The sequence below is a fragment of the Pestalotiopsis fici genome (genome assembly GCF_000516985.1).
Source record: "Pestalotiopsis fici W106-1 unplaced genomic scaffold PFICI_Scf_10, whole genome shotgun sequence".
Lineage (NCBI taxonomy): Eukaryota > Fungi > Ascomycota > Sordariomycetes > Amphisphaeriales > Sporocadaceae > Pestalotiopsis > Pestalotiopsis fici.
In genome coordinates, this window is record NW_006917100.1 from 259,847 (window position 1) to 282,771 (window position 22,925).

General features: G+C 49.3%; 7 protein-coding genes across 7 annotated transcripts; 5 read left to right on the forward strand and 2 right to left on the reverse strand.

The window, feature by feature from the left end:
* Positions 1 to 370: 370 nt before the first annotated feature.
* On the forward strand, positions 371 to 1,042 carry PFICI_12312 (uncharacterized protein; the record flags this gene model as incomplete). The annotated part of the gene is made up of 1 exon (XM_007840893.1): positions 371 to 1,042. One exon carries the CDS (start codon positions 371 to 373, stop codon positions 1,040 to 1,042), a length of 672 nt encoding a protein of 223 aa, XP_007839084.1.
* Positions 1,043 to 1,146: 104 nt separating this feature from the next.
* PFICI_12313 (uncharacterized protein) lies at positions 1,147 to 4,369 on the forward strand (the record flags this gene model as incomplete). Its single annotated transcript, XM_007840894.1, has 6 exons — positions 1,147 to 1,306; positions 1,354 to 1,671; positions 1,723 to 1,747; positions 1,809 to 2,353; positions 2,442 to 2,499; positions 2,560 to 4,369. The coding sequence occupies 6 exons, from the start codon at positions 1,147 to 1,149 to the stop codon at positions 4,367 to 4,369; spliced, it is 2,916 nt and encodes a 971-aa protein (XP_007839085.1).
* Positions 4,370 to 4,765: 396 nt separating this feature from the next.
* On the reverse strand, positions 4,766 to 5,356 carry PFICI_12314 (uncharacterized protein; the record flags this gene model as incomplete). Its single annotated transcript, XM_007840895.1, has 2 exons — positions 4,766 to 5,207; positions 5,289 to 5,356. 2 exons carry the CDS (start codon positions 5,354 to 5,356, stop codon positions 4,766 to 4,768), a joined length of 510 nt encoding a protein of 169 aa, XP_007839086.1.
* An 889-nt stretch (positions 5,357 to 6,245) lies between these two features.
* Positions 6,246 to 7,877, reverse strand: PFICI_12315 (uncharacterized protein; the record flags this gene model as incomplete). Its single annotated transcript, XM_007840896.1, has 1 exon — positions 6,246 to 7,877. One exon carries the CDS (start codon positions 7,875 to 7,877, stop codon positions 6,246 to 6,248), a length of 1,632 nt encoding a protein of 543 aa, XP_007839087.1.
* A 1,806-nt stretch (positions 7,878 to 9,683) lies between these two features.
* PFICI_12316 (uncharacterized protein) lies at positions 9,684 to 12,068 on the forward strand (the record flags this gene model as incomplete). Its single annotated transcript, XM_007840897.1, has 3 exons — positions 9,684 to 9,732; positions 9,780 to 11,776; positions 11,826 to 12,068. The coding sequence occupies 3 exons, from the start codon at positions 9,684 to 9,686 to the stop codon at positions 12,066 to 12,068; spliced, it is 2,289 nt and encodes a 762-aa protein (XP_007839088.1).
* Positions 12,069 to 13,905: 1,837 nt separating this feature from the next.
* Positions 13,906 to 14,640, forward strand: PFICI_12317 (uncharacterized protein; the record flags this gene model as incomplete). Its single annotated transcript, XM_007840898.1, has 2 exons — positions 13,906 to 14,311; positions 14,387 to 14,640. 2 exons carry the CDS (start codon positions 13,906 to 13,908, stop codon positions 14,638 to 14,640), a joined length of 660 nt encoding a protein of 219 aa, XP_007839089.1.
* A 1,444-nt stretch (positions 14,641 to 16,084) lies between these two features.
* PFICI_12318 (uncharacterized protein) lies at positions 16,085 to 17,988 on the forward strand (the record flags this gene model as incomplete). Its single annotated transcript, XM_007840899.1, has 2 exons — positions 16,085 to 16,365; positions 16,416 to 17,988. 2 exons carry the CDS (start codon positions 16,085 to 16,087, stop codon positions 17,986 to 17,988), a joined length of 1,854 nt encoding a protein of 617 aa, XP_007839090.1.
* Between the last annotated feature and the right edge of the window lie 4,937 nt (positions 17,989 to 22,925).

The window sequence follows — 22,925 nt, forward strand, 5'->3', positions numbered from 1 at the left end:
CATCAGCCGCCTGGCCACCAATCTGAAAGTGGAGCGGCTGATGATTTTTGGTAGCGACCTCTGTAGTTGTGTTACTGCACTCTCGCCATACTGTGCAGGCTCACATAAGCTCGCTGCCATTGGAGAAACCATGTGAGAAGCGCCTTCGCTTCCGTGGACTGCAGTAAGATGTTCATTGGGTTGTGTAACATGGCAGGTGACAGGGTCAACAGGGTCAACAGGGTCAGATCCTCCTCTGCTGCCCAATCATCGCAATGCACAAGGAATCAACCCATGGAGCATATTCTTTCCACAGCTGGAGACACATTTCTGCCCCCTCGACTGTCAATGTGGTGCATTTCCTCAAAACATCACTCTATCACCTCGAAACATGCAGCGAATGGATTCAGAAGCCTCCAGAAAGAGGAAGTACTCCAAAAAGTTGAGGAATGTTCTCACAAAGTTTGTAGGACAGTTCAGACGCAAATCGTCAGATGTCTCCGCAACTGCTCTGGCGACACCGAGCGGGGGATCACAGCCTCGCGTACGACCCGATATTCCTTCTGAAAACATCCCACCAGCCGCCGATTCACACCCTGGAGACAACCCAGAAGCCCTAGCGATTACGACTGGAAGACCTGCAGAGCCTGCGATCTTGCAACCTGGCGAGAGACACGAGTCTACTGTTGCATCAGCTCGTGAAAAAGATGCTAATAAGAGCGTATTTGAGGGTTCTGAGAGTATCCCGTGTTTCAATGAGGCCGTAAAAAGTTTCAAGTCAATGTATGAGGATCGGTACAAGGCTATATTCGATGAGGAGAGCTCGATCCTCGACAGAACAAACCTCAAATCCGGCTCCGATCTTGCCGATCAGCGATCTCAATACCCCATGGGGGGGATTGAGTCACTTATTCAACGCTTCAAAACGTATCTTCCAACTTTGGGAAGCGTACAAACGCTCGCCATGGCATTGAGTAGATTGGATCCCCACGGTATTGCCCCTCTCGTTGCCGCCAGTGTGTTCTTTGTTATCCAGGCAAGTTTCTACAAGTTCCCTTACTAGTTTTACGGGGACTTGGTATTAACACTACTTAGGTTTCACTCAATACTTTGGATCCTTCTTCGCTTGAAAAGGTTGCGACTTTGCTGTCAAAAACCAGCACTATCATGAACAAGTGGATCCTGTTCGAAGTTGCTCAAGCTAGAAGTGCTTCAGCTTTCAAGAGCGAGCACATCAAGGAGCTTACAACATCCCTGCCAGGCCTATATTTCAAAGCATTTGAAACTATCAGCCTTATTCACAAAGTCCCCAAGACAAATGTCCTTTGTGAGTCTCTCCGCTCAATACTGCTGGCCAATGCTGAATCATTCCAGCACTTCTTATTCAAGATCAAATCCCTGGCATCGAGAGAAGTCTCAGCGAGCTGGAACGATACGATAGAACATGTGCTACGCAGAAAGAAAGAGTTGATATCGATTTGAAGTCACTGGAAGAAAATTCGAAGTTACTCAAATGGGTCAAAGGCGACAAGAACCCAGAGCCTTCGCACAAGAGCGTAAAATTTCAAACAGGGATTGAAAAAGGAGAATCGCAGGCCGCTGCCTGGTTTCTTAACACATCTGTGTTCAAGTCATGGAGAGATGGTCTTGCTTCGGAAAAGGCTGAACGAGTCTTTTGGCTGAAAGGAATCAGTAAGCATTCCCATCTATACAAGATTCGTACAAAGCTAAACGAGTGCTCAGTGGGTTCCGGGAAAACAACTCTCATGTGAGTGATTTAAAGATCGAATCTGACGGTCCACCAGCTTACTTATCACTCCTGACCATAGTTGTCGGTTGATCTCCTACTTCGAAGTATATCCCATTCATGAGACACGGGTGGTATTTTATTACTGCTACGGCAGTGCTACAGAGAAGCAAAACCAAGGTCCTAGTTATGAAGAAATCATACGGGGCCTATGTCGCAGACTAGCATGGAACGACGGCGGCGAAATTGCGCAGCCTGCCAAAGAATTCTATCAGCAATGCACCAGTCTGGACGATCAAAAGCCTCACACGAATAGATGGGAACAACTGCTCCGCGATCTCATCATTCACAGCAAAGAGCGGATTCTGTTCATAATCGATGCACTTGATGAATGCAGTGCCAAAGCAGATCGACGGAAGTTCCTCAAGTTCGTTAGAGATATGCAACAACATGGAGTATACATGATACTCTCGTCGAGGCCACATGCTGAAGTTGACGAATACTTCAAAACATCAACTATTCGATACTCTGTTGTGACGACAGAAGCTAAAGCGGACATGGAAGTCTTCATAAATGATGAGATCTCCAGAATACGAACAGACCCTTCCCATTCACAAAGTGCGTTTCGTAAGTACAACAACCATTCTTTTTTTCCTTTCTTTAAATCTGGCAAAGCCATTTCTCGATCGGCCACGTGTTAAATTGTTATCAACAGTAGAAAACGAGAACCTTGAACTTTTGAGTGCCACATTGATCAACCAGGCCAATGGCATGTGAGATACCATTGATACTCAGCTCTCTGGCAAAGTGCACTCGCTGACTGAGCTACCTAGGTTTCGTTGGGCGCAATTGTGGTTGGGAGTCTTCTTCAATCCGAATCACGAGTCTGTTGTATTGAAAAAGACCGCAAAGGGAATGCTCGAGATGCTGCAAAAAGGAGCAGCACTACCCACCAACGGTGATGGTAATGATATGGCGCAGGTTTATCAACAGCTATGGGATATAAATGGTGATGGCGACGAGGATCGGAAACTCCGTCAAATACGAGCCTTCCGCTTTGTCCTCGCGGCAGATGAACCTCTTCAAACTCAAACACTGCTAGACGCAATTCGTTTCGATCCAGAAGCGCCAACAGAACTCGCCAAGGAGATTGATGTGGTATACCTCCGCAAGCTGTTCCACAACTTCCTCCTGGAGCGATCGGGACGCCTCGAATTTGAGCATGTTTCGGCCAAGACCTTTATTTTGAACATGCAGGACCCTGCTAGCAAGCACGTTATATTTGACGACGACCTAGAGAACCATCGCACCATCGCAGAAACCTCATTACTTCTCTTGAGAAATCCGGATCATGAGCTTTGGAAAGAGGCTCATGTCCATTGGAATTCGAATGAAGTGCGCGCCTTTATCAGGAGACATCAAGATTTTGACGAAGCCTGGGAGAGGGCTGTATTAGCAGTCTTTTCGAGCCGCTACGATGTGGAAGAGCTCGCAAGAAAATTACGGGATCCTGATCTCCGCCTTGAGTTTCGCCTGGATAAGGAGCGCCTTAATGCCTCTTGCTTGGCACTGTATGTGCTCTACTCATGGTCGAAGCACTGCTGCAAAATCCATGACAACGGTTTGAGTGCATCATTCCGGCGCCTGCTTCTGGACACTTTGAGAGACAGGCCAGTGACGTTGAATTACTTAGAGGCAATGAGAGTAAATCAGCTTCCCGCGGCTGCCGATATCGACCCTCTGATCTTTGCTCTAAGTCATGGATTATCTCCTTTCCATTCTCCTGGCGGAGGTATTGATTTGACCCCGAATCTAGGCGACATCATGGCCCGAAATAGTGTCGGAGAAACAACGCTGCATATTGCAGTTCGAAAGAATGACCATCGCTCAGTAAAGGCTCTTCTACACATTCATTCAGAAGCGGATTCCAACGTGCCTCTACTATATTCTGTGGACAACGAGGGAAACAACGTTCTCCACGTTGCAACAAAAGACGAAATCGTTATGATCTTGTTAGAATTCGAATCTAAATGGGCGAAGACAACCAGTCTCCATCCAGATAAGTTACAAGATAGCGAGCTATTGCAGACAACAAATGAACGACTCAAAACACCTCTGGAGAACCTTGCATTTTACTGCAGCGAGGATTTAATCATGGCGATTATGGAAAGGTTCGAGGTTAAAGCTTCCCGAGTTACCGGAGCCCTGCGCCGTCGATTATGGCCTACTGTCATACGCCGCGGATTCAAGCGCGTAATTCGTCTTCTCCTGGATCGAGGCGCAGCCATTGATGATATTGCATTGCCATATGGCACGTCGCTATCAATAGCCGCCGCTTGTGGCAATGAGGATATGGCGGCTTTCCTTATACAGCAAGGAGCGGATCTGAATGGTCCTGGGGGAGACTATGGAACACCTTTAGGAGCAGCTGTTCATTTTGTACAGGGAAGGGTAGTTGACCTTTTGATGCAACATGAAGTCGATTTGGATCAAGCTGTACGGCTATCACCCGATTCCGATGATAAAAAATGGAATCGTGTGGGTGGTAGGTTCATGAAAGTCGCGAATGTTCTGCAAGAGCGTGGACGCAGATACGATCCTGACAACGTTGGTGCGTTGAAAGTACAATTTTGGGGATGGTAAATCAGCCATATTGAGCTGGGGACCGTAGATATGCATGGTCGAAACACTACAACCAAATACCCACACCTCCAGGTAATTGCATGATTAGGCCGTATGCCTGATCATTTTAGGGCTGTGTGAGTGTCGTTGTATTTGTGTGGAAATTCGTCTCTATCGATAACCAATTCAAATGTCTGTTGAAAGAATCACAGGAATCATGACAAACGAAGTGAGAACGTGAAAACACAACTGATAATGACCGTTTTGATCTTTCACCTCAACAGGCCAATGGGCCCATTCATCATGGCTCCACCTCAATATCACGTTTACTATCGAACCTTGGTTTGATGCATGCATTCCATTCATCCTGAGGTATCGCCATATTTACCTGGATACTGACTTTACGCCACGCTCCCATCAATTGGCCGGATTTGCTCGCCCCTGACATGCAAGTCGCTGCCAGGTCAAAACAGCAGTATTTCCACTGCTGACCCGCGCTGACAGCCTTAAAATGTTGCCGTCATCCAACACTTCGTACTGGCGATTCTGGTCCGAGCCCACGAGAGACGGCACATGTGCAAAGGTGAGCGGACCGTGCGTCAGGTTACCCGAAGTCGGCGTGATCTCAACCACATTGGTGACGGGCCCGGCATAGGAAAATGTGTGGAGGCCGACGAGGGCCCAGTCAGCATCAGATTGACCTTCTTGGTAAGGGAATGTAATAGTCGTGGGCCGGTAGGCGGGTTCAGTGGCCATGCTGTTCATGGACATGTATCCAGTGTTGGTGTAAAGGATGATGCCGACTGCATTGGCCCCAAGGCCGTCGATTGGTATAACCACCGTGCCGTTTGGATAGACTCTGCAAAGACAAATTATTAGCTTATATCAAAAGTGAATAGGAACATCATATGTGCCATATATTTTAGAGATGGGACTGTACGTAGTTCTGTTCAGCAAACTCCATGCGCCTGCCAGGACGCCAATGATGGGCGGTTGTGCTGGAACCATTTCGGCGCATTCACGAACAATTGGCTAATATAGTATCATTAATCCAATATAGTGCAAGACTTGTAGCAAACAACGCGTTGCCTTTCGTCCATGGCGCTGGGCGGACCTTCTCTTATCTAGCATTCCCGCCGATGCAGCTCACACTGCTTGTGCTAATGACGAAAGTGAATGCTATACGATCCATGCATTTTTCATCATGAGTCTTCCCTTGGATATTGTCAAGTTTGTTCTCTGATTGATGCCACTGTATTGCACACTCAACAACTTGCGATGAAATGATAGTGGCCACTCGTACTCGAAAGTTGCATAATAACCAATTGAGAGTCAGGGCACAATAGCCCATTGCAACCATGGATGACAGCATCACGTCAGCTACGTACCCCTCTTGGCATTTGCCGTTATAAATTTGAGTTCAATGTAGCATTGTTCGGGTATCATTTCCACCTTTACCGGTAAAAGTGCAAATGAACAGCCGTTTACCTGTCGGTCCTGACCGCATGTCCGTAAGATCGGAACAAATCCTCCTGGAGCTTGTCTGTACTGGTCGTAAAGCTTGCCAGATCATTCAAGGTATTGGCAGGGGTATGAACCAATCATATTAACACTACTAACGGGTATGATTCCAGACATTCGGGAAATTGTGCTTGGATGAGTAGAAGCTTTCACTGCAAATGGACCGCGTCATGTAGACGAAGTGCCGACCTGCGCGTAGCGTGTAAAATCGTTTGGGTCGTCGCCCAATGCATTCAATCCTTGTCCCCTGCGCGGTGCTAGGTAATTGGGGCTTTCATCAAATGCTCCAGATGGTCGAATTGATGCGACTACTGTTCACGTTCAATTGAATATCTGAATTCCATCTAGACGCAATGATCAGTTTGAAAAGTGCATCTTAATCAGTGTGAGCTGCATCACAGATGTCACTAGCGAGTTGCTCAGCCATTGCGTACAAGGTGGCCTGAGGATGCCCGCCCAGAGGTATGGGCACGATACTCGCATCCGCAACCCTCAATCTGTCGACACCAAGGACTTTTCCATACCCATCAACCACGGACCCCATAGCCGCAGTACCACCAGAATGGGAGTGCTGCATCCCCGTGCGTCGAATGCGTTCCTCGAGTTCTTCATCAGTCGAATCAATAGTGATTGGTTGCAAACCATCTAGACCATCACCTGACGGCGGGGTCTCTCCCTCGACTATGGGCTTCATATGCTCTGTTGCCAGCATCAGTCTCAGCGTTTGGCGTGTAGCATGGACGAGCGTGTCCGTATCAAATGGTGTAGAGAGGTAATTCGGCCTGACTAGCGGAGCATCATCTGGCTTGGCTGATCGGATTGACACCGAGCCACGGGAGTTGGGAAGAAGCAACATCGTCGAAGTGGCTATATGTGTCCCATCGACTGGAATTCCGGGTATGCCAGGCGGCACGTATGCGGTAAGGATCTCATAAAGATTGCGCTTTTCCTTGTTCTTCGCATTCTCATGTCGACCAATAATCTCTGACGGCAGCGCCTGGCTAACGATCCAGTCCCATGGCAGCGCTTTGTACAGCGCAGGGTTCTGCCACAAAGGGCTGCCTAGGGCGTAGCCCAGAGACGGGTCTCGCAGACGGAAGGCCAAGTAAATGGCAAAATGGTCATGAAGGTTTTGCCCAACGTGAGAGGACTCGTGCACCAGAGGTATGCCATGTTCTTTTAGCACGTCAGAAGGACCAATACCCGACAGCATCAGAAGCTGGGGAGTGCGGTAGGCGCCGGCGCAGATGATCACCTCTTTTCGCGCCGACACCTTGCGGCCATCTACCAGCTGGACTCCCATCGCAGTCGTGCCCGAGAATATGACCTTGTGCACCGCTGTTTCAGTATGCACATCGACACCGGCCAATGAATACGCTGTATTCGACGGCTGACGCATGCCCTCACGGGAGTTTTCATACATTTCAGTGAGACCTCCGATGAAGCCATCCTTCTTTTCCAGGTTCAGTGGTACCCCGAGCTCGAGCCACGCATCTTTGACCGTCTCACGCAGCGGATACTTGCGTTCGCCAGACTCAGAGGCCGAGATGGAGGTGACGTGCATGTTTCCGTCAAAGCCGTGTTCCTCGGGGTCTGCGGCCCGATCGTAATAGGACTCGGACTTGCGAAGCCACGGCTTGAGACCCTCGTGACTCCAACGCCGATCGCCGACAACGTCGGCCCATTCGTCATAGTCCGCTGCATCGGCGCGGAGCCAACCACCGTAATTGAGAATGCTGCCGCCGCCTAGAGCTTTGCCGGCGCTAAGGGTGTGCATACGGTTGGCAGTTGTCGGAACTGGCTCGCTGGCAGATGCATAGTCGAATTGACCATTCTGCAGCGCCAGACCACTCAGAAATCCAGCTGCCGCAGGCTCACCAGAAGGGTCAGCTCCAGCTTCGAAGAGAATCACTTTGAGTTTTGGGCTGCTTTCACTAAGGCGGGAGGCTATGACGGATCCGGTCACGCCACTTCCCACGACGATATAGTCGGCGCTCAAGTCGCCCATGATCTACGGTAGGTTGAAAGGTTTCCGGGGCGATTATGTGAAGAATCAAATACAATTATGGCGGGCAGGAGCGAGAGGGAGTCATTAGAAATAGTCTTGGGGAGGTTTCGTGATCTTTGTCACTGAAGAGCATAACGCATAGCGCTAACAGGCCGCTATATTTAGAGTGGGGGATTTGTGCGCCAACGGCCAAGAATGCAAATACTGTCATATGATTGAGCTTGTTGGTCTCCAAATGATGACAATGTTCCCACTCATATGCAAGGGCGTATAACTCGACATGTGCGGATATCTGGAAGGGCCAACAGATGACATGGAGACCCTTAGTTGCTTAAATGCGCGCTGCGCCGCAAAGACATGACCGATATTAAGTTCCGATGTTTACAGACTGAAAGATAAGTGGATCACTCATCATTGTTCCACTGAGCTCCAGGCAGATCATCGGATAGTGAGTGTAGTATATTGCTATTATTGTATGACAGGGAGATTTCATCCTGGCATGGTATCAATAATCTTCAAGGGCCACATTTCCTGCTAAGGCAACGCAAACATCCAGCACTTCCTCTACAGCTACAAACATGAGTCATTCACTATCATTCAAAAGACCTTTGAGCACAGTGTTGACTTCCATAATTCATCTGGGCGTGTCTTCGATTGCAATGACCGTGTTTGCAACCCTGACATAGACTTCTTTCATCGAATTGTTCATTGCTTCGCTTCGTATAAGGTGGAGATTCCATGGCCAATCCCGACCACTTCTTCAGTCTATACGCGATCCTGCTCACGTATGTTTCATCTGGCTGTATGCGTACAGGGCTTTTGCAAAATCTGCAAAGCTGGCTCAAGACTCTCGTATTGTACTCGCCACCATTGTACAATCGTATCGTGATGACAATGTGTTTGCTCGACCATCTACTTCCTCGACAGTTGTTGTGTCTACGTACGAAATTTCCCATGATCTTGGTGTCGTACTCCTTGATGTATTCTGAGTAGTCATCGTTGTGGTGAACATGGTGAGAAAGATCGACAGTCTGCAATTCCTGCAGCACTCGCTCGTGCAATTCCGGGTACATGCTCCACCCTTCACCTTTCACTTTAGGTTCGGCCATTGATCTGATGTTCCCAAGACACAATGGAACTGTGGAATGATAATAATAAAGTCAAGACGAGCCACTTCGAATTTCTGGACTGATTCAATGCTTTGCCCCTGATAGTGTGGCAACACCTCTTGCGGCAGGAGGCCTACCAGTCGAGTGGGATTGGACGATCGGCAAGACGTGACGAAACAAGCGAAAATAGGAGATTTCTTTTCCTTCACATTGCCGAGACGCGCAAATTACAAACGATAAGGAATGTTCCAGTAGCGTCTGAATCCGCATGGGCCGTTTTCTTTTACAGTTCAGGTTGACTTGCAACAAGCAGGTTTGTGGTCGTAAAGACGATGGGCCGGTCATTCGGCGGCATCGGAACGGACTTGAAAAGAAACAATCCACCAATCATCAGATCAATGAGTAAGTCAGTATTTCCAATCGATCCAACGATGCGTCCTCGATAGTCACCGCTTGCTGTGCGGCATATTAACCTTTGCGAATGGAGAGTGCATGGCCATTGCCCCCGTGAACCTACCAAAAGATCCCGTCCTGTCGTTAACACAAACAAAGGTCAGGTGTCATCATGCTTTCTTTGTGATACAGCACTTGGGGTATATAAGTGACATTTGATCGAGAATTTCCCAAGCTCTATTTCTTCAGTTATCTCCGCTGCAAAATAACAGAGCTTCCTTTCCGCACCATCGTCAAATCAAACATGGACTCCACCACAGATTCCGAAAGTAGCTCGACACAGGATCATATACGTAAGTTTCTCACAGCAGTGTTTGAAATGTTGCTAATTGAGAACAAGAAACGCCTCTGGACAGCAAATCGTCAGATATTGTCAGCGGTCCAGCAACGCTCAAGAAACTCGACGCTACACCGACCCTCGAGTCTCTGCAGACAGACGAGCAACGTCGTGTACTGGACATTGTTGCAGACTTGCGCAAGTGTGGACTTGAAAGTGTTCTTTCACTTCCCCAACTCGTCGTTTGCGGCGACCAGTCCTCTGGCAAGAGCTCACTCCTGGAAGCGCTCACTGAGATTCCCTTCCCCCGCAATGACAATCTCTGCACGCGCTACGCAACGGAGATCATACTTCGCCGCGCAGCGGTCGAGTCCTTGACGATCAAAGTCATCCCTGACTCTAAACGTCCTGTCACGGAGCAGGCGACAATCAGGGCCTTCAAGGCATTCATAACCAGTTTTGACGAACTACCCGCGATCATGAACCAAGCCTCTGCCCTTATGGGCATTGACGGTGCATCGGCATCTGGCCCGAGGACGGGAGCGTTTGCTAGGGACGTCCTGAGTGTGGAGATAGAGGGTCCAGCAAGGCCACAGCTCACGCTCGTTGATCTCCCCGGCCTGATTCAGACCAAGACAAAGGGGGTTAGTGATGCTGATATCGACATGGTCAATGAGATTACCGACCACTACATTTCGCAACCTCGCACTATCTGCTTAGCTGTCGTCTCGGCCACGAATGACTATGCCAACCAAGGTATACTGACCAAAGTCCGGAAGGTTGACCCTGACGGAGAGCGGACGCTCGGCGTGATCACCAAACCCGATCGCCTGATACCAGGCTCTGGCCTGGAACAATCCTTCATCACTTTGGCTCGAAATGAAGACGTCTTTTTCAAGCTCGGTTGGCATGTCATCAAGAACAGAAGTTTTGAAGAAGCAGACAACTCTTTTCTAGAGCGCAATCTCTCCGAGGATTCATTCTTTCGGAGATCAAATTTCAAAACGATGCCAGAAGAGCACCTTGGTATCGCGGCCCTGCGGGATCGCCTCAGTTCGGTCCTGTTCAGTCATGTTAAGCAGGAGCTTCCCAAGCTTCGAGAGGATCTTCAAACCGCCTTGTCCGACTCGAAGAGCCAAGCAGGTATCCTTGGCAAACCCAGAACCACCGCAAGTGATTGTAAAGACTACATGATTACACTCAGTCTTGCTTTCTACGATGTCTGTAAAGCTGCAGTCAATGGTCACTACCAAGGAAACTACTTCACGCAGAATCCAGATGCGACCTTTTCTGTCACATCCCCTGCTTCTATCCGCAGACTTCGGGCTGTGGTACAGGTGATGAACACCACTTTTTCAGATACTGTCCGCACCAAGGGTCACAAATATCACATCAACAAATCTTCCAGCGCATCAAAGACTGAGCCTACGCCGCCAGGCACGGAGGACGTCGACCCATATAATCCATTACGAAGAAATCTACCAGTCGCACTATCCAAGTCCGAAGCGCTAGATTGGGTGCAGAACGTGGTGCTTAGATCACGGGGCCCTGAGCTTCTGGGCAACTTCAACCCACTGGCCATTGGCGAACTATTCTGGGAGCAGTCTGCAAGATGGAAGCAATTGGCTCTCGATCATATCGACAATGTGTCAATGGTCTGTGGTCGGTTCCTTGATGCTCTTCTCAAAGACCAGTCTCCAAAAGATATGCAACCCCGCGTATGGTCGGTCATGATTCAAGAGGTGCTCGCAACTAGAAAGGATGCATCGATTCGTGAGCTCGACCAGATATGGGACGATTTGCGACATTTCCCGATCAATTACAATCACTACTATACTGACATGGTGAAGAAGCAGCAGATGGAGAGATCCAAAGGTAGCCTTTCGGAAGCAATCAAGGCCGCGACTTCTCATACGCGTTTGCCCAATTGTAACTCCGACCACACTACCGCAAGTGTTGATGTCGACCTTGCCTTCTTGAAATATTCAGAAGACATCGATCCTGATATGAATCAAGGTTCTTGTGAGGATGTCCTAGACTGTCTCCTTGCCATCTACAAGGTATGCCGAGTTCTCCCCATTGGAACTTCTGCAAAGCTTACTTGTACAGGTGCAACAGAAAACCTTCATTGCAAATGTGACCACTCAAGTCATCGAGCGTCACATTGTCCGTGACCTGGAGGGTATATTCTGTCCAGTGTCCGTTCACCTCTTGTCCGAGGCGGAGCTTCTAGGTCTTGCGTCTGAGCCAATGTCGACACGAACACAGAGGAGCTTTCTGGAGGATAGGATCAAGAAGCTTGAAGGTGGTCATGCCATACTAAGAAGTGTACTGGCAAGCTCTGTTCTTTGACTATTTTCACCATTCTCATGATTAAGCTTTCTCGTACTCGATTCCTCGGCGTGTTTCCCAGACCTCTGTCAGGAATCTTTCTAGACGGTAACTCGCTGGACCAGCGACCAAGAGCACGGACGAGTGACGTCCTTTAGATCGTCCGAGGCATAGAAAGATTTCTCAGAACTTTTGAGAGATCCTGGCCTTCAAATTTCAAGCGCTTTTCAATATGCGACATGCAAGTTTCCCTAATGCTATTTGTATCTGCACCAGCCCTACCATGCCGCATCAATGACATATTCATCGTTATAATGACTTGCCAATCCAGTGATATAAACCTATTGAGCTAACACCCCATGTCACAAGTCCTACGAGCACGCAGCCACTGAGAAAGAAAGTCGCAATGATCTGTCCGGGTTCAGAACAAGACTGGTGCGGTTTCGAAGAATATATGACTTACTTGGATGGACTGAACCGAATCCCCAAAAGACTTGGTAAAGTCCCAGAATGCAAGAACGCAAAGACCAGTGATGAAAAAATACAGGCTTCCATTCAACAGCATGGCAGGTATCTGCCAAAGAAGCTTTTGCGAGAATTTTAACTCTACAGCTGGTGTTACAGCTCTGCCAGCGGCTGCATGATTGGCCGCGGAGTTTCGTGGTTCCCCTAGCAATTGGCGTACTGTTTGCAACCCTCCCGGGTAAAGATCAAGGCGATGCAGACTGGTTATTTGCTGGGCCGCGGCAGCAATCGCAGAGATGGAGAAGATCAAGGCGCCATACCAAGTAGCCTTGACGATCACTATGCATGTCGAATCCGGATGTTCACTAAAACACGCCCAGCTGAAAGCTCCTGCTACGATGCTGCTCACTACGGAACTCTTGCGCATTACATTTGTTAGCAGCAACCATGCATGTGGCTGGAAGAGACTTACAGTAATAATCATTACATTCAAATGTTCCACCATATGCCTCAGCCAATTTCTCGTCAATTGATTTTTCTTCCTGGAATCGGGCTCGTTAAGTATGGCTTTGATGGGTTCAAACGTGGTTTTCCATGCTGCGCCATGCGGGGTCGCTGCAATATTTGTGCGCCTCTTCGAGAATGGCAGAACAGAGATTCGGGTTTGCTTTCTGATGCCTTTCAACCTCATGCTAGGAAAATACCTAGGTACGCCAGGGAAACGCATCGCCGCTTTCATAAGAAAATACGACCGTATGATGTTTTACAGAAGTACAAACTACCTAGTGTGTACTGATTTTGTCGTGGTGATACTTGGTCGCACAATTGCCATTGAAGCTCAAGAAGATTAAGCATGAAGAAGAGGTAATCAACTAGAAATGGATCTGGACTGATTAGAGTCAATGACACTGGCAATCATTGAGGAGGATGGGTGTCAGATATTACATGCATCTCAATTCAAAGAAAACTGCCTTGCATCCTTCAAGATAACGTGCCGATAGCGACATTGGCAGTAATCAGCTCCGCCATCCAATAGGAGCCAGTGAGCCACAACGGCTGGAAATTCAAGGGTCAGCCTACACCACTGCAAGAGCCATGACCAGGGTATTTGGAGGCATCCAGCGCGTCAGCGGCCGCCTGAGAACGAGGGCAAGGCTACCAGTCGGACGAAAAGCACGATCAAGCGGGGGTAATGGCTTTCGCATTGTCTCTGCCCTATTGAGTCAAAGCAAAACAACTTCAAATCTTCCACACTCGTAGGACAATTTTCTAGAACACTGAGGATTCCGCCGCCGATATCCTGCTTGTGCGCATCACTGCACACAAGCGTGATATTTCAAGACCCCAGCTTGCCTTATTTCTCGTTGCAGCCGCAAAGCGTACAGCCAGCCTTATGGGGTCGAGACACTCCAAGCTGCGCACAAATGGCGATTTCAAGAATGCGCATCCAGTAGCAACCTCGCGCTCAAGTCGAAGGGCTGGAAAACGTGCCGAGAAGATCCAGCAGTCACCGAGATCAGTCGTATTGATCACGTGGGGTCGGAATGGCCAATCTTCGTGGAGCTTCCACAAGTGCATCCTCATCGCAAACACCGAGATCAATCAAGTAACCGAGGAGACAATCGGAACGCACTGGGACTGGGGCTCCATCGTCGGGGGTGTCAAGATAACGGTAAACCCTCCGGTGCAACAAAAGAAATTCTTGGAGGAAGATATTTTCAAAAAAGGGGAGAAATATGGCAACACATATCATATCGTGGGGACCACAAACTGGTCTGATGACAAGATCAAGGAGCTGTGTAAGTGCTTAGGGCTTTCGTGGCTCTACAAACAAGACTCCGTCGTTGTCGCTTGCTGACGTTTTCTCGCTCAAGATACGCGTATTGGGGAACACTACAACGTGATCACAAATAATTGCCGCGACGTCGCTGCGGGTGTCGCTCGTTCACTGACGATCGATACGGCTCGCATGACTGTTGCAGAAGCCATGTTGAGAGAGTGGGATATAAAACGGAACAAAGTGAGAATCTCGGTACCATTTGCTATTGCTGGTGCTCCCTTGTGGATGTTGACCGAGGAACAAATGCGTGGGCGACCTACAATCTCTCAAAGGTATGCTCAAGGTTAGGGCAGTGAATTAATTCAAGTGCCAAAGTCATGTTCATTGTCTTTTTTTTTTTTTTTTTAAACTTGCGTTGTAAAGGTGTACATGTACAGGGCGTTCCGTTTGGTTTTTGGACGAATAAAATGGACATGCTGCCAACCACTCGCGATGAGCTTGTTCACAGCGAGGTTATGTATAGCGCCGATCAGCAGTTCTTTCCTTCAACTAAAATGATGCTTTTGCACAGCTTTGTCCCTCTTCAGGGGCTGCTTGGTCATTTGGACGCATTGCGGGCAGCTATTGCCTCCGTCTGAATGCACCAAATCATATCACCATCAGGTAAGGCAATAAGCTGACTTTTATTATTAAGTGAGTATGATTATGCCGTGGCAACTTTTGGTGACTACCGCGACTCGGCAATAGCTTACTCCTGAGTCAAAAGAAAATGCAACTCCCTACGAGGTATCTTGTCACAACCAGGGCTATTGCCTCCAAAGCACATGAGACCATCCCATGGATACCAGCTGTCTCATACAAGCAGGACGTTTTGTTCCGATTTGGAAATCACCGCAAATTGAGTTTCCATTGGAGATTGCCGGCCTTCAAAATATGGAAGACTACTGCAGGGGGGCAAATCCTAATCAGAGCATAGCGATGACGATGCCCCAACGGGTGCTCAGTTTGACAAACTTTTGTTTGGTACGGAATCGCATATACAGACAAAACAATTATTTTGTTATTATTACCTATGAACGATTAGTCAGTCACTAGGAAGCGTGTATTCCATTGTGGTGGACGGCACATATTCTAACGATATCGTGGCCTGGGAGCATTAGCGCATATATGCGCCGGGGATTGCACTGACCTACAGTGCCATAAGCCCAAAATCCAGAGGCTGAATTTCTTGCATATCTTTTCTTTCAATTGAATAGGGGAACTCGAAAAATGGTGCTTGCTTTTTTTCCCCGGCCGTCCGGGCTGGGCATGATCCCGCCTTCAGTCAAGCCAGCCGAGTCCAGCGTCAGCGGGATCAACGGAACTGCGAACGGGATCTTCTTGGGCATTGTGGCGGAACTCTTTTATGCATCACGAAATGAGAACAACTCTAAACGTGGACTGATGAGAGCTTCTTTTTCATTGCACAAACTCTGTGTGTTTATTCAAGCTTGGGATGCTGGGAAGATTCGAGGTCAAGGTGACTATAGCAATCACCCTAGTTGCCGCGCCATTTAGCAAGCATCTCATTTCAATATTGAGGCTATTGAGGTCTCAAATGGCTGCATGTCTCGAGGAGAGCGTTAGATGCAAGGTCCATGGGGAAGTCCATTTCTTTTGTTGACATTCGTTTTTCATTCTGTGCAGATATAAGTTGATTGATAGTAGTCGTGTCTAAACAGTAATCTAATGTTGAGGCACGCGCAAGTCATTCTTTCTTTCATTACCGACTACAACTACATTCCTTACCAAGATGCACAATAATTTTGTCGTGATTCTGGTGGTTGCTGCATGCATTGCAGTAGAAGCTACTCCATTAGCAAAACGACAATCTGATTTACAATGTCTTACTGACGATCCCGTTATACTGGCTTTGCAGTCTCTTTCGGCCACTTCTTTCTGTTCATCATTGCTAGATATATCGACGACTACTATCACGACCACAATCGCATCAGATGCCCTCACCACTACAACCGTGACAACAACTGCGACAGGCACAACCTCTGTACCGGTACAGGTGTCCACGGTAACTTCGTAGGTTTGCAATTGAGTGTCTGCCTCGCACCTGAACTGACAATTGCTAGGACTCAAACCTTGACAAGTTGTTCTTTGAATCCGCTGCGCAAGCGCGGAAAATGCACCAAAGGAAGAGGCCATGCGACGACACCTACTGGCAAGCCAGGCTACAGTACAAAGACGGACAACAGTGGATACAAAACTACCGAGGCGCCAACCTACTCGGAGCACGGCTACCCACACTATGAAACCAAGAGCAGCAAAAAGCCAGAGTCGGAGTCTCAGTATCCCCATTACCCGGAGCACTATAGCAGTCAAAACCCAGAGTACGAGTCACAGTATCCTGATTACCCTGAGCACTACAGCAGCAAAGAACCAGAGTACAAGACGCAGTATCCTGAATACCCTGAGCACTATAGCAGTCAGCAACCAGAGTACAAGACGCAGTACCCTGGTTACCCTGAGGATTATAGCAGCCAAGAACCAGAGTACGAGACACAGCACGCAAGCCCAGCGGATGTATACCCAACGGCTGCGTACCCTTATTCGCATCCACAGCCAACCTATGGCGTTTCTACATACCAGAACTCAGACACGTCCACTGACACCTACCCCACCTCTCATGTTTGGCCAACTTACGGAGCATCTTCGTACAAAAGCTCAGACACACTCACTGATACATATACTGCGCCTTATACCTGGCCGCCGTTGTATGACTCTTCATCAGGCATCATCTCGGATACCTTTACTAGCACTTCACCTACGAGTACTTCGTCCACCACGAGTACCTCGACAACAAAGACGACTATTACCAACATTCCTACCGAACTGTCAGTGTTTGATGCAGCCGATCTCTCGTTCGGCTGCAGCTGCTTGTCTCTCCCGACATCGAGTGTAGTCGTGACCGTGACCGACGCAGGGGCCCTCACAGCTACCGACGTGGTCACGGTCAGCACCACCACGACAATCTCGCAGTCCGTGTCGATCGTGACCACCACCACCACCACGACGGAGAGCGCCTGCGCGACGCCGGCCGTGTGCGGCAACGCCGGCATCCAGTGGGCCGAGTACCGCAACTTTGTAGAGCGCGCCAACGACGACGCAACCTATAGCAACTTTGTGCCCGAGGTCTACAAGGGACAAGCCCCCGAGATCCCCGGCACCTATGGCAACATTGGCCCCATTGAAATCACGTCGACGCGGAGCCGGCTCATCACCATCTACAACACTCCCCGGGCCTTCCCCAGCGCCTTCTTTGCCCTGGACCACAAGGGCTACTTTTTCGCGCCCGTGTCGGGGAGGTATATATTCAGTGTCACAAACGTAGATGATGCTGTTTTTCTTTGGCTCGGCGCCACGGCCTACAGCGGGTGGACCCGGACCAATGCCGACGGGTTCGGCGTGTCCAACCAAGGGAACGGCTTCACGCGCGCCTTTGCCGATCTGACCGCCGGCCAGTACCTGCCCGTCCGCTTGATGCTGGCGCAGAGCGAAGGGCCGGCCTCGTTTTCCTTCTTCATCACGGCTCCCGACGGCACCAATCTCGTGTCCCCAGACATTGCTAATAGTCCCTACCTGGTCCAATTCTCGTGCGACGGCGTGACGGCGCCCGCCTTTGCGAATTGGACCTTGGAGACCTAATGGAGTAGTCCTTTGGAGTCATAGACAAAAGAATACATGACATATATTGAGGATGTAAGAGTAATATTCAGTAGTTAAAATATTTTAATACATCACATTCATCTTTTCTTCTAAACTTGTCGCGTATATTACGCATTCTGTGGGAAGGGATACTAGAGTGCTAATAGGAAGCCGGTTCAAATTCTGTCAAGCATATAAATGTTACGAAAAAAGCAAACAGGATTTCTTGGAAGCAAAAGATGCCAATGATCAAGTGTGATAAAAAAAAAATCAGAGCCCTTTGTCTATCCATGGCTTTTAATCTATGAATCACATGGTAGATGCTCTATCTGGAGAACATTGATGGTGAGAGCAGAGAAAAGATAAATTCGAGAGTGTATCAAGAAGACTAGGGCTTCGGGCCAGAAAGACTCCAAGCACAAGTCGCGATATTACCGTGACGGGAATCACATGCCGTTTCCTGCAGTAAATCGGGATCGCAATGATGCCTTTCGCTTAGCAGCGGACAAGATGGTGACTAGCACATAAGCTGATGATAAGGACTGGAGCGGTCCACGCCTCCAAAAGTATTGCGTTATATTAGGGGTCAACCATAAAAGTGAAATTCAAAAATATTAAGCACAAGCAGTTTTGCTGCTATATGTAAATATGGCAGCACAGCCAAGTCACACCGCCCATCTTCGCGTCAGCCCAATCTGATTGAAGGAGGAAACTTTGTTTGTAAGCAGTTGTCAGGAGCAATCATTGGTAGCATACAACGTGTCGTCGGATTTTGAACGTTACTCGGACAACGTGACCTGTCCCTCGCCCCTTTGGCAAAAGTGTAATTACAGATTGAGGAGGGGGGCGTGTCTCTACTTACTCGAAAATCATTGGACACTTCCAGCTTATAATATGTAGGTACTCATTAAGTTCTTGACTAGGAATCATGGCCAAATCGCTAAGGCTAGCCAGGTTTCATTGACAGCGGCGACAGAAATGTTTAAAAAAGAAAAAGGTCAGATGCCGGAGTGAGAGAGCTCCGGGGGCATGTGTTGCGAATAGAGCTGATCCCGTAGCTATGGATAAGCTTTCTGTAGCCTTTCTATAGAGTTCGGTCGGGTGTGTGAGTAGCGCATTTGTCCTTCTCCCCATCGAGCCACTCTCGCTACCTACTCTCCGAATCTCCTTTGGAGCCCACCAATTTCCGAATTGCCGACCTGTCAGTCCAAGACGGACTAAAGCAAGAGAAGAAGGAGGAGGGGAGGTGTGGTGCGCGCTCAGCTAAGGCGCAAGGCAGACAGCCTCGCTCGGCCATTTGTTTGAGTTAAGCGAATAGCGAGAGCTGAAGAAAAGCAGATTGCAACCACCGTGGTTGAGCGCCATTGTCTACACGAACATGACCTCTTGATTTCTCGGCAAGGTGTGGTTGATAGTTGGCAGGTTTTGGGGGCCGCGACGGTATGGCCGAGGTCATACTTTGGTGGCATGGTAAGAGCAAGGAGAGATGACAGACGCGCGTACCTGAATGCGTGAGACCGACGACTGATGGGTGTGGGCATAGCGGAGAATGAAGGAGGAGGATGGATTGTGCTACCGACGCAATGTTTGCGTCGATCCAGCAATGGGAGAGCCTTGGCTGAGCGAGCACCTTCTACCCTCCCCCTTCGTCTTCTACGTCTGATGTGTCGGCCACCAGGCCAGATGGCTTCGACGGGCGGTAAAGTGTCGAACATTGGCAGCCAACACCACTGCTCAGGGGTAATCGTTCCTATGCAAAACATATTCGCCCACATAAACTCACCCGCAATGCACCTGAAGGGCACGGAAGGGGGAGCCTGCGCGCGCGCGAACTCTGACAAGCTCATGGACCAGCTTATCAGCATCTTTAGCCTCGTCTTAGTAGTGACCCTTTTGGTCGTCGACAAAAGAGTAGACATGGGCAGCTGTAGTAGGCCATGTAACTTAGAGCTGCTCAGCCTCATTCGGACGACAGGGGGACGAGCTTGAGAAGCTGATGCCCACTCCAAATAGCTGAGGTCCCAACACCAGTATCAATACTACTTTCCGCCGAGCTCCTACCTGCGAGTGCCCATGTCGACCACCTCGGCCACGGGCCATAGAGAGCGATTCTGCCTTGTGGGTATTGGGTGGACCAAGTTTGGAGCAGAGTGAAGGGTAGGGCTGAAGGGGGGGCCCAGCCAGCGGGACCTATTTCTTCTAGTGTATGGCCGTGGGCCGTGACTCATTACCAGCCTATCTGAGCATCGTGCTAACAAGAGTGTCCCGCGACATATCTCTTTTACTTTCATTCAGGTTAACGTTGTCGCATACATGTATGTATACGTTTCAACGCTGTCGCTCTATACAACGTGGAAGCGGCAACGAAGTCTTGAGAAGCTTTCACGTTGCTCTCGTTACACATTCAAAGTCGATCTTGCCATTGATTGAATGGGAAGCGTAATACCGGTTGCCTCCGTGGCATATTTTGATCAGGCTCCGCGTGGCGGCGCAACTGCGGGTTTGCGCGCAAGGCTCTACCTGCCAGGGAAGTGCTGCTGCAGTAACGTCCCAGATCATGTGGAAGAGGGGGGGAGGACAAGCAACCAGGCGATAGAGTTACCCCTTGCCAATTCGGGCTGACTTGGGGGCTGAAGGATTCTGCCAAGCAGACGCTGGTAGTGTCACGACACGAAGAATGGGAAAATGTGAGAGAAAGAAAATTGGTATTGAAGGGGGTGGAAAGGGTGTGTATGTGGCTTGTCGCCTGTCGTGCGTCCGTCAGAACTCTGGTCGGACTGAATGGTGTGATCTTGTCGCGTTACACATGTTGCGATGCGAATCCGGGGATGACGCGGTTCGAGATGTCACAATGACCAGCTTCGTCGCCAACAGGATGATGGACTCTTGCTGATCGTCCGAGGAATCGTTACCTTTGTCTTGTTTCCAAAGGATACATGGCTATTCTCAAGATAGAGCACAGAAGACTGTCATTCACGAACCTCGTCGGAAGTGTTATTTTTGGCATCGGAGATGGGATCTTGCCTGGCCAATGTAGAGTGTGGGAGGAAGGTTTGGCCGCGGATTCAGACCAGGACGTCATGCTTCTATTCTCATACAGGGTTCTGGTTAGCACGTGCCTAAATGGAGAAACACGACAAAATGAGAGTTGTGTCAGTCGTGAAGGCAAATTGTCGTGGTTGGCGGCGAGAACCAGGAAAAGCACCAGAACCGTCACCGCCGGCGTCGCGCGAAACTCGGACGATAATGGCGAGGCCTATCATGACGACGGTGATGATGATGAAAATAATAGGGCGGTATCGATATGGTTCTGGCAGCCTTCACAGCATCTATCTGTCGGCCGCTGGCATCAACATTTTGGTGGGTGCAGGTACCTAGGCAGGCGCGATAAGAGACAGATCCGACTGACCGACACTGGCCAGTGGCAAGAGATGCATTTAGAAGCGGGGGAAAAGAGTCCAGGTCCTGAATCCTTCATCATGCCGTGTAGCACATTTGTGTGGCAGAGCCAGCTGAGAAATCTACTGCCATCTGTCATGAGCAGAAGTCTTGTAAGCGCATTTTTTACACTTTGCATTTGGCTGCCTGCGGCAACGATGCAATAGACCTGCTCGAGTATACTCTGTGCCTGTAGGCAGCTCGCGGAGTAACTCTTGGAGGTTTAGTAATGTGGAGATACCCAGTAACTTTGGCATGGGTGTCTGGGCTGGCCGAGTCGTAGGTACCGCATCAGGTAAAGAGGCATGCGGGATACACCTTGCCTTGACCGTGCTTGCGCTCCAGCAATTCGGACCACTAAACTTGACTACTCTAGAGGCCGCTTCTAGTACGGTACATGGCCGGCCAGTGGGCCTCGGAGAGCCAAAAGTCCCCCGAAGCATCAACCTCTAGAAATATGCTGGACTCGCTTCTGGGCACCTGCGCAAAAAGCCTAGCCCTCTGTCTGCCGTCGACGGTATCGCAAAATTCGACGCTTGAAACAAGTTCGTAGTGCCCCGGGCCGATGGGAGAAGCTTGCGTGGGCTGGAGGTGTACAATTCATTGTAGATCGGATTGGTTGCAAACTTGCCTGCATCCCATACACAATCATTTGTGCGACTATTCAATATTGTCGAGGCTCTGGGGCTGTGAGCTGGACCACTACCCGACACCCATGTAGGAAGTGGTAGCGGGTCGGATTACTGTGCGTGGTAGACGGCAGGTGGCAGCCTGCACAGCCCTTGACAGATGGTTCCATGTTCCCCGCGATGAACAGACAGATGTTGAAGAAAACAATCAACTACTAGGTAATAGCTTGCAGCTGCAAGTGCATGTGTGCTTTAGCCAATGTGGCTGAAGCCAGTAAAGGTCCTACATTGCTACCTACTAGGTACAATTGCGTAGTAGGACGAACCAGAAGAGCAATGAAAGGACTTTGAATGCTCGCCTACACTGCAGCTTGCTTTCCAATCGAGCCAATCTAGCGACCGTCCGAGACCGCTTCTCGATTGACCACTTGCTGGTCATGATGCCCTGACATTGATGCAAGCTCCTCCAACGACGCACAAGTGACATCAATTGTCATAGGAGTCAGTCCAGTCACGAGGATGGAATTCTAGGCTGCCAGGCTGGAACTAGAGGGGACTGACTACCTAGGTACCCTCGAATGAGGACTCAGAAGGTTTACCTGCATTACCTACCTCCTGCCTGGAGGTGTAGATCTCTCGAGCTCAAGATGCACAACATTTCTAGAGCAAAATGTGGGTTTCAAGTCTGTAATGTTGGCAGTCAATTGGCTTGCAAAGGGTGTCTGTTCATCAACAACGGTCGATGCGGAACTACTGCATCGTCTTCACCGTGCTGCAGCAACCATTTCATTCATGCATGCATACAGAGAAGTCTCTCTCCCCCACCCCACTGAGCGGGGATGGAGTTGCATTGCCATGGACGACAGACAC